Here is a 17,299-nt window from a genome sequence, read left to right as displayed (position 1 = left end):
CATCTAGTTTCAACTAAATCACATCATATAAAAATGGACCAAATTTTACTTAATTTCCATACAAATAAAGAAGTGAGATGGTACAATAAAAGCTGTAGAGTTCAGAGAACGATTCTTTTTTGAAGTGACTGAAAGTAACTAACATTAATTCAAGTACTGCAATTACACAGTTTTGAGGTGCTAGAGTATGTCCATGTTATGTTACTTTATACACCCACTTTATCACACTTCAGAGCGGAATATAGTAAATATTTTAGTCCAGTAGGTATCATGTAACAGGTTGAAAGAACCCCAACATACATTGTGCGTACACATAGTGTGATACATACTGTGTAACTGAACATAGAACTTTCATGTTCAGATGAAAACAAGTCCAGCGACCTATTCCTATATAAAATGAATGTTCCATTGTATACGTTTTTATACTGAGAACTTTTTTCCACCAGGATGGAAATGAATTTTAAAAAATTCCAGAACATACAGATAAACAAGAAAAAGCACTTATGTTTCATGATGCGTTTTGGCTTCTCATTGGCATTTACATCAACTTCCTTGCACCCCACATGCACATGGAAGTCGTAGGTCAGGGTCAGGTGCTGAACACTGGTTGTGTACAAAATCACTCCAGATAGTATGGACTGCAGTATACAGTGTTACATTCACTGCCTTCTATTTTATTTGTTTAGAAAATCGTTAGTGTTAAATGTGAATACTGTGGTGCTTGAATATTTGTGAATTTTCTCTCTTTCTGCTCAATCAGGACAAACAATGTACCAAGATATGCATGTGAGTCCTACAACTAGATACAGCGATCACATTTAAGCAAATAGGGCAAAAAAAAACATCACAATCGTTATTTGATTTCATATACTGTATACACAGTGTTGCCACTGGCAGAATAGGCCTTTATAGATTCTCTTATGTCAAATGTTATTTCATTATGTCACGCTACAACATACTGTGTTTAGCCATACTAATCAATAAAGACCAGGGGGGTTGACTCTTTGTGAGATGAACCTTTGCCCTACTGAAGTCTTCAGTGCAGTGCGTCAGGGCACCTTTGGGCAGAGACATGTCTCCCGGACATGTTCCATTTTCTCCAATTTTCTTGAGCCCTTTTTGATTTAATAACCTCATCAACTGTACACAGTCATAACTTTGTTTCTACTTCAATAATCATCGATTAAGGCCATCTAATGAGTGTGCCTGATAGTTTTACGCCTCCTCATATTTTGTTTCTGCCCCTTTCTTTACCAGTCTTTCTTCCTCCCTCCCTGTCTGTCTCTATCTGCTCAGAATGCCGTACCTGTGTCCAGTGGCGGCTGGTGCTGAACATGTTTTTGGGGCGTTGTAGTTTTAGTGTGTCGGAAACAATACTGCTTAGCTGATCAACAATGAACATTTCAGCATTAATTAAAGCAATGGATAAGCAAAAATCAGTCTTCGTTATCAACAACATAAAAGTTTAAACAGCAATAAACCCACATTTTAAAGCATTTAAAACCCCAACAGCATACGAAACATCGCAATGTAAATATTTTGAGAACTGGATTAAATGCAAAGAAATTAAATGGCCGGCACATATTTAAACAGTTATTTGCTAAATCAATTTTATAACGTGTAAAACTTGTATTGCCCTGTTACAACTAAATAAAACTAGAACATTAAACCAAATCTTAAAAAAAAACAAAAAAACAGCTCACTGTGATGCTGCTGAACTGCCCAGTAAAAGCAGTCTGAGTCACTTGTCTCTTTTCTCCTGACAGTCTGGTCAGTGAAGACATCCTTTTCAAGGTCTTTTCAAGGTTGACAAGCATCTCTCAGCTTCAGGTGTTCTTCAGCTGTTATCCTTCAGCTGGTGGTCTTTGAAGGAAAAGTGGTCCCTGGTGTGTTTTAGTCTGGTATCACAGACGTACAGACTGAAGAGTAGTGGCAATTAAGTAGTGATGACAACATAAATTTGTTAAATTTATAGACTTTACAACATTCAAGTCAGTGTTATGAGAAAATCATTATTTTCCAGCCATCACACTTTAAAAGTTCAGTGCATCCTGAACAATGACAGTGGCTTTATGTCATATCTAACCTAGTAACTCATTCACTATTCACTCAACACTGAGTAAGCTCAGCTGAGATTTTGGACACTTATTAACTTGGACACTTATATTAATGACATCATTAATAACAGCTGTTTAAGCTGCACAATGTTAATTTTCATCTCTATAACCTTTACATTTAGATTTAGAAATTTCGCAGACGCTTTTAACCGAAGCGACTTACAAGTGAGGTAAAAGGCAGCAAAAATCCAAGTCAAGAAGGAAACATAAAGGCAAAGTCCTATCAGAAGAAGTGTTTCCATTTCTTGAGATGCAAGTACAAGAAAGAGCAGAAAGGAATTTAAAAAAAATGATTTAAGTGCATAGAAAGAGTTCTGTTTTCAGAATAATGGGAGTAGGGTTTTTGAGCGTGCAGAGTTTGGTAGCTCGTTCCACCATTGCGGAATCACTGAGCTGAAGAATTTTGCTTGGTGACGACCAAGTGTTGTTCGTTGGCAGACCGCAGTGGACGGGAATGATTATAGACTTGAATGAGTGAGTTGAGGTAAGCAGGTCCGGTTGAGTTAACCACCCTGTAAGCAAGAGACAGAGATTTGAACCTGATGCGAGCAGCTACAGGAAGCACAGTGTACAGTGTAGAGCTCTGAAGAGTGGTGTGACACGAGTCCTTTTTGGCGGATTAAAAATGAGGCAAGCTGCTGCATTTTGGATCATCTGCAAGGGTTTGATTGTGGATACTGGTAACCCCATTAACAAAGCGTTGCAGTAATCAAGACGAGATGTGACCAGCGCCTGCACAATGAGTTGGGTTGTATATTCCGTGAGGTAGGGTCTGATCTTTCTGATGTTGTAGAGGGCAAATCTGAATGCAGATCCAATCACTGCAGATCCAATGTTGATGCTGATGTGGTGTTGCGTTGAAGGTCTGGCTGGGAAGACCACCTTGCTGTGGAAAGGACCGGAAGAGCCGTGTGTCCTCAGCATAGCAGTGATAGGATAAACCATGTGAGTGGTTGATAGAACCCATGAATGTAGTATAGATTGAAAAAAGAAGAGGACCAAGAACTGATCCCTGCGGCACACCGGTAGAGAGGCTATGAGAGTTAGAACCATGCCCCTGCCAGGACACCTTGAAGGTTCAGTTTGTCAGGACAATAGTTGGAAAGACTCCATCACCAACCTGCTGCTTAGTCCCAGCTCCTTCATCCTCGTTTTTCTTCTGGTGAACACATTGTTGTGTGGACAAACTGGACTTTTCTGTGTTTTCGATGGCTCCACCTCACCTCTCCTTCGCCTGCAGTAACATTACTGAGCTGCTGAGCTGTAGCAACATTAGCACTGCTGTAGTAATTGTGGGTGGGACACAAACAAAGACAGAGCTGACAACTGTCCATAACAGGAGGTCAGAAACCTCTGAGGAAAATTTTGAAACTGTCAATTCAAGCATAGCCTCAGTTCACCTTATTGTCCAAAGTTTAATGGGCCACATACTGTATACACACAGGAAGTAGGCAGAATCATTCACAATAACCAAGTACTGTGTTTAGGAGCATTTCTATTTAATGGCTACATTAAACAGTGTTTACTGCATATTTATGTTGCAATGTAAAAATGATTTTAACATGTTTAAGTCTCTTTTAGTCTCTGAACAAGTGAAAGGGGGCAGTAACCTACCACCCCACATTTACTGGCCACCACTGACTCTATCATTATCAAAGGACAGTCACAGTGGCCCTTGTCGCTTTAGGGACGATGGGGGAACATTGGCTTCAGAGCAGCTCCTTACATCATTTCCTTTTTCTGTCTCACTGCACCCTTTTCCCCACTTCTTTTTTTTATTTAATCACCGCCTCGGTTGCCGTTGGTAACGAAATGCAGAGCCGCTAAAGCTGATGTAAGACTTACCATAGGGCAACCAACTCATTGTCTCAGTGGTGACGCTTTAGAATCTGTTCTTGAATATGTGAACTTTAAAGACTTTTTACAGCTTCGTTATATCAATTTACCTCTCTGTGACTAAGTTGACTCTACCTTACGTAATACACATCTGGTTTTCAAGTTTTTTTAATATGATCGTGATCCTAGATTGACCTCTGATCATACATATATGTTTTCAGGGTCCAAAAGTACAGTACCATAAATTAAACGTGATTTGCTCTGGCTTTCTTTTTAATCCTTTAAAATTTTGGATATTTTCAAACCGTTAGAAGGCGCACATTTTAGCACATTTTAACTGTAAATATTAGCAAAGCTTTGCTGAACAGTCCCTCAGTGAAACACTTATAAATTGTACCCTGTACATACATTTACACAGCCTGCTTTGGGCCAGTGCTGAGCATTATAGGTATGAAAGTGATTGCTTTTTGAATACCCACATCCCCATTTTGTAGGGCAGAGACACAAATTGCCTTTCAGCTACAGTAAATCCACCTTAAATTACAGGATGATGCAGAATGACATTAAAATTATACTTGAACTGCAGATAGTTCTTCTTTACATACTGTAGGGGTATTTCTATTATGTATAGGCCCTCTAGTTAGATCCTGGAGGTATTCACAATGCGTACTGTATGATTTTACTTTATGTGATTTTACTTTTTTTTTTTTTTTTGGTGGTGACAAGTAATTTGACAACATTTGTCAACACTGGTTGGTTATGTTGCGGTCTATAATCAGTAATCACATGGCAACAGTTTGGAAGCACTTACCTCTAACAACTGCACTTTTCTCTGCTTCAGATTGAGGTTGATGGTTTCCGTCCATAAACTGAGTGCAACTACTGACAAACACTGTTCGTGTCTTGAAGAGGATGTTATCTCTGTGACTCTGTCAATGCGATTCTCCCCACCAGTGTGGTAGACGCATGTAGACACATTACACAACAATAACATCCGGAGGAAAAAAAAAAAAAGAATTATACACAGGGGAAGAGCTCTGTGTTTTAGTGCACAAAGATGAACTCCACTGGAAATAGCCGAAGCTTGAGTTTTATTATATCACCCCTTTTCTTTGCATTGCCATAGTATAAATTCAGGAGAAATAACTTGCTAAAAGCCACATTCCTGATAGTTATAAAATGTAAATGTTTATGTTTTTTAAATATATATATTTTTTATTCATTGACTTCCAGGCTCACTGGTACAACCCTGCCCTCACCAGTGATATCAAATAAGAACTGGCTCCGGATACATTTCACCTCAGACAGCAACCATCGAAGAAAAGGATTCAGTGCTCAGTACCAAGGTATTTCACACTACGTCACTCATTTACTGCCTCTGTTCTACTCACATTGTGTGTGTTTGCGGGGGGGCGGGGTCGCACTACTATTGTGAGTCTTTTATAGAGTCGGAGTGTTTGAGAAACCTTTACAAACTAATCCATGCAAATAAAATACAAATGAGTCTTTGAATATATGGTCTTCCCCCCCTAATATTTGCAGTATGTATAGTATAGTGAAATTGAAAATAGCATTTAATGGGTACAGTAATCTGAAATCCCTCGACTAGTCTTGCAGGTCCTGTCATCAAATTGACTGGTTGTATGACTTAATTTGCATATTAAGGCCCATGTTTTATTTAAATGCTGTGTCTCTCTATTTTCCTGAGTTATGTGCCTGGCACTTGCCATTGGTACGTTTGTCATTTTCCTCCTGTCTGCTTTTTCTGTGTGTGTGTGTGTGTGTGTGTGTGTGTGTGTGTGCGTGCGTGCGCTTCTCTGTGGAATGTAGTTTGGTTGTAGCACAGATTTTTCTGTTATCCTCTGCAATGCTGCTACTTAGAATAAAATAGATGGGATAAATTTTAATGCACCCTCTCTCCTTTGCTCTTGTCCCCACTTCTGTGTCTCATAATCCCTTCTCCTTTTTCCTGTTCTAATTTTCAGTTTCTGCCTCTGTTTTGTAGGTTAGTATAGGAGGAGCGATTGCACTCAGAGCTGATGTGAACCGGATGGCAACTCTGAAAATAATAAGAGCTTTCATTAAAAACTCGCACAGTGATGAGTGTAATAATATATGATTTATAATCTAATGACCAACCTCGATCTCCTTTCCTTTCTGCAGTGAAGAAAGCAATCGAGTTGAAGTCCAGAGGAGTGAAGATGATGCCCAGTAAAGACTCCAGTCATAAAAATGCCGTTTGTAAGTACAACTACAGCTCAAGTTCACACTTCTGGCCACACTCATATACACAACTGCATTCCCATACACACACACTCTAACCTGCGATATGTATACAAGGACACACACCTTACATCCATCTTTGATATAGCACGAGCGGTGATTTCAACTATTTTTCACCAGGCTTGTCCTCGGAGACAAGAGTCCGACTCCTTTTTTGTCATTTCTGAAGTGGTAGAGCTTCACATGAGAATGACAATGCAAAGAGGGACTATTAGTGTTTACAGAAGCAAAATATATGTTTATTTACAGCAGTAAAAGGATTTTTAAAATGCACTCAGCACTGGGAAGTGAAATATATTCGTCCTGGCAGTCAAGTTTTATTCGGTGTAAACTTGTCCTGCAATTCACTTAATTGCAAACAAACCCACACAGTCCTCCAAATATACATGTCATTTTTGTAATTACTTCTCAATGAGCAAAACAAGCGACAAGAGCAGGACAACAAAAGGTGTGAAGGCGTGTGAATGTTTGAACTGCTGAGTCAATTGAAGTATTTTGGCTTCACTCAGAAATGGGAAAACTTAATAATGCCCTGTGAAGCCTATGACAGAATATTTGAGTTGAGACTGAAACATTGTAAGTCAAATTTACTTTTTGGTCTTTTTGAGACCCTCAGAAAAATGGGATTTCCCGAGTGGTAATCAGAATGCTGAATGTTATTGTGTCAAACCTCAACACTTTAACTTGTGAGCCTCAATTTTGTGTCTGGTTTAGAAGTAATTCAACATGTTGTTTGTGAAGTGTTTTCTCTATTAAATCATATCTTTTTGCTCATTCAGCTACAGTAAACCAGGACATGACCAACCAAATTGCTTTATTTTTACTGCCATTTCAAACTAAGCGGGATGCAAACCTTTGCACCTAAGTCTACGTATGTGAACCAGATAAATCTAGTGAGCATAGTTATTAAGAATTCTGAAGTGAAGTGAAATTCACCACGAAGGAAAAAGAGAAAATGAGTTGTTGTATAGTGGCGACGTCAGCAGCAGGAGGAGGTTGAATTGTTTGGATGCTGTAGGTCAACAATATGTCTGACTGTGAATGGAAGTCAGCCAAAACTCTCAGTAGTGCTCCCTGTCCTTAACCACATCTTTATTCTTCTAAGAATGTGCAAACATTTTGCTTTTGCGTGATGATACAGAGAGTTGGAGGTGAAAAGGACAAAAGGGTCACAACAAAGATCCTGGAATCTGACTGGGGCTGTTGCTGTTTTGTTCTTTTGGGACTTGACTGTTCAGTTATCAGAACACCCCACTAAGTACTTACTTGTACTAGTCACCTTTGTATTAGCAGCAGTCCTTTCTACTCATTTCCTTCCTGCTGACACTACTGTCAGAATGGAAAATCCCTTCTAAAGGGCAGTTACGGCAACACATTTTGATGTTTAATTTGAAGGACAAGTGCAGTTCAACTTGTGTGGTTTGGAAGAAAGTATTGTATGTGATAAAACGTTTAATTACAAAAGAATTATATTACAAAAGTTTATTTCACTGCATGCTGCAGATCTCAAACTCCAGATGTTAGTTTTGCGTCAAATCTAAAATAAACTAAAATGTTTTTGTGATGTAGATGTTATGTATTGAGATATGTATAACACTATCTGAAGTTACTGGTCACTAAAAGAACCCTTTAAATATTTCTTTATGAAGATCTTCATGATTTACTTTTGAAACTGAGGCCTTTAACAGAAACCAAAACAACGGCTTTGGGCTTCAGGGGTCGCCACAGCGGAACTAACTACCTTCCTGTTCCAACCCTGCCGTTTTTTGGAGGGTTGCGGCACCCAGCCTGGGTTGGAGCCTTACATCAGTTGTTGATTACATCAACTGTTATTATCCTTTGTGGCTGGGTGGGGGCCACACATGGTGGGGTGGATATTCGAAGCTGCAGCCTTCTGCATCGCAACCCGCAACCCCAATGCTCCCTTAAAAGAAACAAAAACAAAATCTACGTTTAAATAGTTAAGTAGCTTTGTTTTGTGATGAACCATGGTTGAAAGCTTTTGTGTGTACAGAAATTGGAGTACATCAGTTTTTATTAAGAGGTCATATTGTCATCATATTGTGAGCAGCTAAAGGTTGACGCGTGTGTGTGTAGTGTTTAATTAGGTCATGCAAACAGGAGGCAGAGGCATGTTTTTATGTGGACCTCAGGAAAAATGTTTTTCACCTCAGATGAATCTAATGGGAATCAGGATAAACACTTGACCAAGAGGCAATAAAACAATTAATTTAATGATAAATATGATAAATATCTCAATAGCCTGCAGTGGCAAGCATATTTCCTGGCAGCTTGGAGATGCCTCCAAAACAGTATTTAGATTTTGTGAGGCTTTTAATTATTACAGAAACCCAAGCTCATACCTCATTCATTCCTTAGCATTTAACTTCATAATAAAACCCTCATCAATAAATCTGCTGATTTACACGCTCAGCCAAGCATGTGCTGGTGCAATTAACATTAGTATGGTGTTTTTTTGGTGTGTGTATATGAGAAAAAGAAATGTCATGTGCTCGTGTGCCTCTTCATGTGTTGCCGCAATTAAAATTAAACGGGTACGCTCTGTGTGCGTTTAAGTGCGTGCATGAGTACGTAAGGAGTTCCCAGGGTAAATCAGTTCATTTGATTTGTCAATGACGTGGTGCTTGGTAAAGAGTTCAGTTCTGAAACACACACTAGCTCAGATATATACAAACATGCTCATTTACAAATTTACTTCCACATGAGCTAATCGTCTCAATACAGGCGACAGAGTCTAAATCTTTTGCATTTGCCTGTTACAAGAAGGGACAACTACCAGAAACATCTCATTATGCGGCCGAGTTTTCTCTCTGTGGCAGTTTATAGAGGTTTCTCTAAGGCTGACATCTACTTAAAAAAATACTGTATCTTTAGAAATCTCATGTTCTACACGTCTCTTTAATATTCCAAGAACAAAAAAACATTAACTCTGCAAGCAGCAATGCTCAGCTGCAAAGTAGTTAATCGAATGACCTTTACCATGTTTGGTGAGGATTATGGAATATCATGATGTTTAAGTAAAATCATAGTGATCACCACTGATGCTTGTATGTGTGCTTAAACACTCTCAGATGGGCCTATCCCACTTGCAAAATTAGGGCCGCACTACAGAAAATGGGCTTTGTTATCTATAATCATTATGTGGAGCCAAAGAATGATGATAATGATTCTTAAATGTGTAGTCCAGGGATCCCCCAAGCTTTTTCACCCCTGGACCTAAATGAGAAATGTAGTTTCTTACCCTGGGACCCACGCTCATTAAAACACTAAATAGCATTTCTTTCAAGGGGACCAAAACGGAGGGGATGTGGGATCTCAAGGTGACTCGAAGGCTCCCAGCTCCCAGTAGGGGAACCAGGATCATTAAAAGGTCGACATTTAGTCCTAAACCAGGATTTATACTACGCTTCTATATGCTGTATGATTCCTGGCGGTAACACGGCAGAGGATATACAATCTTTATGTAATACATAATCATTACAAAGAACCTGAGACTGATGATAATGAGTTTTACCAATGTGAAAGACTGTAACAGCCTGTAGCTCACATTAAAACACAGTCTAACAGACAGATACACATGAGAATACATTTAAATTAGTTTGAGTACACTTTTTTTTATGAATAATTCTCACGCTGACTATTGATTAAAATCATATACTGTGCTACAAACAGACAATAAACGACAGACATGAAGTCATAACTCGGAGAATGTAAAATAAGCTCAATCCATCTTGTTGTTACCCTCTCTGAACAGTAACATTAGCTTACTGCTGAGGATGTGTCACAATTATAAAGAGGCTGAAATATTGTGATTAAGGAGTTTTACTCCCAAGACAATGACCTAGAACTGTAATGAATCATCATTGTGAGAGCATGATTTATAACCAGTGTGCTCTTCTCCATTGTCAAGCAAGGTGGCGGCAGCTATAGCCTACTCAAAAGTAACACGATGACTTCAATCTTTAAATTACAAACTAGTGCAGCAGCATTTCTGAATAGTTAGGGGACAGTCCCACAGTGACATAACCATCAGAGACAGGGCTCTGGTCCAGCATCATGCTATTTGTTTTGAACAAAACAATGCCAGGAGGCCTGGCTGACTTCAGCTCTTGCCTTGATTGACCTGTGAGCTTACGAAGGTGGGGGAGAAAGTGAGGGCAGAGTGGATTAAAGGCAACGAGAAGAGCAAGACGAGAAACGGAGAGCAGATCAACAAACTGCACTTCACACATTTCTTTCCTCATCTAGCAGGCTTCTGAAGAGCACCTCAAAAGCCCTTAACTGAAACACTTGTCAGCTGATTATGCACACATGGAAACACACACACACACACACACACACACACACACACACACACACACACTCCCATTGTCCCTGCACCCTCTCATTGTCTCTTTGACCAGCGGCTTATTTTTAAATGGTTCGTCTGTCAGCTGTTCCTCCATGCAAATGTTTTTTACATTCTTTTACATTCTTTACATTCTTCATAACTGTTTTCTTGGGAAACTTTAACACACGTTACCTAAAACAAAGAGAACACATAGCAACAGCAAAAACAAGTGTACCATAAAGCATATGTACATGCATAAAGCATGTATTCAATATCACATTGTTTTCAAACATTAGTTCTGTAAAACATTTTCTTTAAACTTAAATAAAAATCCCACCTAATCTGCTACAGAAAATGCTAAAGCTCTATGCAGCCGACCAATGCAATCATGACAAAAGCTTGTTCTTTTAGACATCCAACGTGGGTGTTTGTAGAAGTTTCTGTCTATAAATGATGCGAATAATATTTTGCCATTCTGAACATTGAGGCAATTATAAATGATATTTTTATATCAATAACACCTCCTTTATTTTTAAAAACCTGAACAAGAACACGCATTCTTAGCATCTAGACATGAAATGTATATAATTTGTTCTGATAGTTTTCTTGAGTTTGTAAATTACTTGTGTGTCACAACCTCTTAATAACTATTGATGACCAGAACTGATGGTTCATGATACACTTATGTCTAAGACCAAACACATGTCAACTCTAATCTGGCTTTGTTGAGGGCTAATGGTCATGACAGCAGCTGCATAATGTGTGAATGGCAAACACACTCACTGGCCACTTTATTAGGTACACTTTGCTAGGACTGGGTTGGACCCCCTTTTCCCTTCAGAGATGCCTGGATTTTTGGTGGCATAGATTCAACAACATTCCTTAGAAATTTTGGTCCATAATGACACATCCATCCTGCAAATCTCCTGTTCCTCCACCTCCAAAATTATGCTCTATTAGATTGGGATTAGGTGGGTGTGGTAGTAATGAGTACAGTGAACTCATTGTCATGTCAAAAAAAAAAGAAAAAACACACAGTTTGAGATGATTTTAGTTTCGTGACATGCTGAGTTATCCTGCTTGAAGTAGCCATCAGAAGGTGGGAACACTGTGGTCTTAAAGGGATGGAAATGATCACCAACAATGCTCAGGTAGGCTGTGGCCTTTAAACAAGGCTTATTGGGACTAAGGGGCCCGAAGTGTGCCAAGAAAATAACCCCCACATCATTACACCCATAGCAGAAGCCTGAACCTTTGATTCAAAGACGGATGGATTTGCGCTTTCATGTTCTTTACACCAAATTGTGACCCTACCATCCAAATCACCAGGCAACATTTTCTAATCTTTCATAGTCCAATGTTGGTGAGCTCTTGTGAATTGTAGCCTCGGTTTCCTGTTTTTAGCTGACAAGAGCAGTTTTGTGCAGTCGGAGATGATCAATGTATCTCAGTTTTAATCAATGGTTATTTGAGATACCGTTGCATTTTATCAGTTTGAACAAGTCTGGTCATTTCTTATGACCTCTGGCATCAACAAGGCATTTTTGTTTGGAGAACAATTGTGAATGGTTGTGACTAAAAATCCCAGTATAGCACTTCCTGAAATACTCAAACCAGCCTGCCCGTTACCAACGTCCATGTCACATTCAAAGTCACTCAAATCCCACTCCTTTCCCATTCTTCTAATTATCCATAATACGGATATTCCATTTAATATTAATGATAGTTATAATCACAAATATAAAAGTTGGACACAAATAAATGGTAAAAATGACAAAACACTGAAATATTTATTTAAAAATCTAAAAGTAAACCCCACATTTTGGTGATAAATGTTTCAAAATAAGAGTAGAAATAGTGCAAGCACTGGAATTAAAATGTACTGTAATACAGTTTTAATATTAAGATCTATGTATATATTGGATTATTATTAATGCTGCATTATAGTTTAAGCAGCATTTAATGTTGCAGCCAGATCAGGTGAAAGTGGGTGGTGGAGTTGTACTAGACGTCATTACATTAAAGAGGTAGCACTAATGTTTTTGCCACCCTAAAGAAAATGAATGAACTGAGAAATTATAACCTTGTAAAAGTGAAATGGCAGAGCTGCTTTTTTTTTTTTATTAATTTTTTTTTTTGCATTAGAGTGTAAAGGTGTACGTAATGAAGTGGCCAGTGAATCTGTATATTTTATGCTTAACCCATTTTTCAAAACTTTCACCCTGTGGATTGCATCAAGTCTCTGTATATGTGTTTTTATGAGTATAAATGGGCAAAGTTGATCATGAATCCACACAGTCTCTTTATTCTTACCACCATTTTGACAATTGTTCACTTACGGGCTACTAGGCTCTTTAGATGTGGCTTTCATTTTCTATACAGCAGCAAATTGTACAATTCCTGGGGATATCGCTTACTGTTAGAGGGGTTCGTCGGGACAAATGCCAGGAAAAGACTGAATCATGTAGTGAACTGTCTTTACGGCTGCCGCTAAGTTTTGTACGGACATCAGAAATGTGAAAAAAATACATCCAATGAGAAAGTGAATCACTTTTTACAAATTCCTAAAAAGTTTACTTTTAGAGATAAAAGGATTGCTGAAGAGACTTTGATGATATGGTAATAGTGTTATGCATCATAAGCTTGTGTTTAAATGTTGAACGGTCTTTTAAGTGCAAATATGTGAATAAGTCAGCTTGAGGATTTTGACATCAGCCCAACAGTGATACTTGGCAGCTCTGTATTCTATAACAATCTCATGTTGTTTGCATGAGCTGGATTTGTTTCAGCAATATGAACCTTCATATTTGATGCCAATGAAAACCATTTGAACATGAATGAGAGAGAAAGGGATGAGAGAGCGCAGCAGTGAAGGGGTGTTTTAAAGTGTGTTTGCTGATTTTTTTTTTTTTTTTTTTTTTTTTTTTTGGAGAGAAGATCAAAAATACAGCAAAGCAACAAGACAGCTTGTTCTGTTTACATCATATCTCACACAAACATGCATACACGGTGTCTATACACTCACAACCCATCAGCAAACACATAACAAAAATCACACACAAATGTAGCAAATCATTCATCCATCTTTTATGCTGGGATGCACAAAACTTCGGCATCTCTTTGTAAATTGCAGCTAATGTGTGTGAGAGAGTAAAAGCGGGTTGAGCGAGCTGGGAATACAAAAGGAGAGAGAAGGTGTGAGTAGGAGCACAAGTGAAGGAGAAAGACAGGAAATGAGAGAGAAGCAAGTGAAAAGGAGAAATGTGGGCAGAGAGGGGAAAAAAATCAGCATTAAGACTTCTGATATTGCTCCTTTTTCAGGACACATTCTCCAACTCACCAGAATTATTTCCTTTTATTTATTTCATGCTGTTGTAGTCCCTTTTTAGCATTTTCGTTTTTTTTAATACTGTACTTCCCTTCCCTTACTTTTGTGTTTTGCTAAACATCATCATTCATCCACAGAGTTCCATTAAGACAGAGTTAGTCTAAACTGGTTCCTGTCATGTTATCTGGTCTCATTTACATTTACATTACGATTTAGGCTCAGAGCAGATGGTTCCAACCGCAGCGAGTCTAAAACCAATGAGAGTTTCCAAATACGAGCTGACCAAAGATCGTCACGCCTTTTCTTTTTTGTGCTTCTTAGGAGCAGGGCAGATCATGCAGATAGATGAAGAAAACACAAGGGAATGAGATGCTGAAATGTCAGGACAGAGGACAGACGACAGTTCTCTTCATTAAATCACTGCACGTGTTTGTTTTCATACCCGTTGCAACTGTTGTTCCGCCATTTTAATTTCAAGCAATACATGTCCTTTTATTGCACTTTCCCTGATAGTTTTATTAAATTACAGTCTAATTTTACACACTTGGATTTTACCAGGACTATTCAACATTTTGATTATATATGCATAATCATACAGTCTGAATAAAGTTTATTATAACTGCAGGCAAATGGAAAGTGAAGCATATTTCTAAAAAACACACATGAAAAAAGGTGGATATTTTGATTAATTTATAACGTGGAGAAAATCTTGCAAAGGTTTCAGGATAATACTGTGTCCTTGTTAAAAAAATATACACTTTTTTTGAGGGGGGGTCTAATAGCCCATTTCAATTCTGTTTGACATGTGAAGTAATATTGTAAAAAGTAAAGCCGTCATAGAATGGCCCTTGGCATTCTGTGACTTAATTAAATTTGAATTCTAATAAGTCAACCTTTTTATATTATTATTGATGTATTTAAATGTTGCATAGTAGGGGAAAAGTCAAATAAGGCTGTGGCTTTGATGAACGCAAACCCCCCTGATTGCAGGGGTTGGTAGACTGATTCCTGGTTCCCACCGTTAAGACCCTGATGCCCCAGCTCCTTGCATGTCAACTAAACTGTCCTCAGTGTGTCCTGCATTGTTCAACAGTGATCAATAAAGTAAACTAGCTTTACACGTAGCTGGGTTTTTAGTTTAGTCTTTAAGGAAATGTAATCTGTACTGTAGCTACAGTATATGGCAGCTGTCAAAGGAGGATGTGGAGGATAAGAGAAAGCTTAAATAATTGGCAGTATGGAAAAGAGATTCAGATTCGAGTAAAAGTACTGCTGTTTTCCACTTATGTTCCGATAAGTTTGCACATATTTCCAATATGTTTTCCATTTGCAGTGGAAGTCTCAGCAACATCCTACCTGACCAGTGGTAAAGGCTGGTCACACTGTGGCTAATGGCTCTAACGCTTCAGCTTTAGCTGTAAGTAGTAGTCGCTATGGCTACTGCTAGCCAGTCAGGATTTGACGCTTACAGAATTACAGGCTTTTAGAAAGGCACAGTAAATGGAAGATCATTCTTTTTATACAAAAGTAGCAGTTTATTTATTGTATGATTATATACACAGTAAACGATAGTAAAGCTAACAGTCTAATCAGCCGTAGCTAACAAAGCTGCAGGTGAGGGTTAGCTGCATATGCTATGCTACATTCAGAGTTAGCTTAATTAACAATGGTTCACTACAATGTTTAGTTCTAAAACTTAAATACTCTTTCATGTCGTGCAAAAGGTTTGTTTTAACATAATATAAATCTGTATGTGTAGGGTAAACATCAAATCTGAGTTTTTAAATAAAATTTAGCTTTATTCAGCAGTTATGTTGCCCTTTAGGCAAAACGTTAAGCTCCAGGTTGAGGTGGCCGTAAGCCATTCACATGGTTGTAATAGACTTTTCATTAAAAAATAAATTAAAAAACGACGTACAAACGGGTAACCTTGTTTCCGCTTTTGCAGTAGTGTTTTCAACTTCATTGTCACCGAATAAAGTCACTGTTTTTGTATAGTTATGAGCATAAACGTTCATAAAGCAGGACGTTTACCCCGGTTGCTGTATTTCAACATCATGTCAGAATATTTTCATGTGACATGCTTGAAAAATGTGATTATGCCCAATTGAATGAGTACAGATTATCACCACTCTCCCTCCTGTACACACATTATATATTATATTATATTTAATGTCATTTTATACCCTGCACATGTAAATGGAATTACTGTTGCAAGCAATAGCTTTAAGTATGTGAAGGGTGGGAAACAGAATCGTGGTTCAGCAAAGGATCGATGGCATCTTCCACACTTACATCAGAGGAAGAGTATGTACTTTACATGAAATCAGTCATAAAAGACCACCTGCCATCTTTAAACACTGTAATAAAGTCTTAAATTTAGCTGCAGGCTTCCTATTAGGACAGTGTTTCCTCTTGGTTGGACTGCAGACAGATAAATTCCTAAAAGGTTGATCATAATAACGTGAACAGTGGGAAGTGTCAATTGCTGCTCTGATGAAAAGCTTTATAATCACAGCTGCCACATTGAGAAAAACAAACAAAAGGACGGTGCCTTGTTTTCATATCGAGTCCCATTTACTTTTTCAAACATGCTCTTAAATCAAGTGAGAGTAGATCTAAAGATTAATAAAATTGAAACTAAGCAATTGTCCTTTTTCCTGAATTCTCAACAGCAGCTGGGGATGTTTCTCACAGCTTGTGTTATTCATGTTTTACTCATGTGCTTGAAAGGATCACGTAATTAAAAAAATGAAAATACACATTTGTATGGTCCCAATAACGAGCGGTTTTCTCCCCACTCGCCTTTATCTTACTGCAAGAAGTGGTATAAATGTAACCATTTACCCGTCAGCACATATGACATCATGCATTTCTCCACCAAAAGAAAAGACATGAGAGTAAAAATGATGTTCATCAAATGTAGGTCCATTAAAAAGACAAAGCTTGCTTACCATACATATTCTTTATTTTTTTTCAGTGAGTCAAAGTGGACTTGCTGGTGATGTTTGTCCAGATCCCGGGGTTCCAGAAAACGGCAGAAGAATGGGTTCTGCCTTCCAGTAAGTTTACTTGTACTTTACTTGCATGCTCCCCATCATCCATAGTCAAGTCCAGTACATAAAATATCCAGTGCTTTACACATTGATCTTTCGACCCGCACAGGGTTTATATTTGCAAAACTGCACATATCATCCAAATATGTGACGATGATGTGATTTGAGGGATGATTCCTCATTGTAGGTGCATTCGGTTGACTTCATGTTGCACTGTTTAAATTCTAATGTTAGAACAGCTCAGATTGTCACGCAGTGTGGTCATTGGAGTAGGAGGACATGCCTCATTTTGAGCGACTTGGCCCTTCTTTCACCCTGTTTGACCTAT

At 38.3% G+C, this 17,299-nt stretch overlaps 1 protein-coding gene across 2 annotated transcripts in view; it reads left to right on the top strand.

Moving 5' to 3' along the window:
* csmd1a (CUB and Sushi multiple domains 1a) overlaps positions 1-17,299 on the top strand; it is a 378,013-nt gene that overhangs the window by 188,396 nt on the left and 172,318 nt on the right. For both annotated transcript variants that reach the window (XM_067487730.1, XM_067487721.1), the window contains exons 6-8: positions 5,187-5,299; positions 6,117-6,194; positions 16,896-16,977. In XM_067487730.1, the coding sequence (XP_067343831.1) occupies positions 5,187-5,299; positions 6,117-6,194; positions 16,896-16,977 (273 nt within the window). The remainder of the gene's footprint in view (positions 1-5,186; positions 5,300-6,116; positions 6,195-16,895; positions 16,978-17,299) is intronic.

Source organism: Channa argus, chromosome 2, assembly GCF_033026475.1.
Source record: "Channa argus isolate prfri chromosome 2, Channa argus male v1.0, whole genome shotgun sequence".
Lineage (NCBI taxonomy): Eukaryota > Metazoa > Chordata > Actinopteri > Anabantiformes > Channidae > Channa > Channa argus.
Note: the sequence above shows the minus strand (reverse complement) of the source record. Positions and strands in the feature narration are given on the sequence as shown.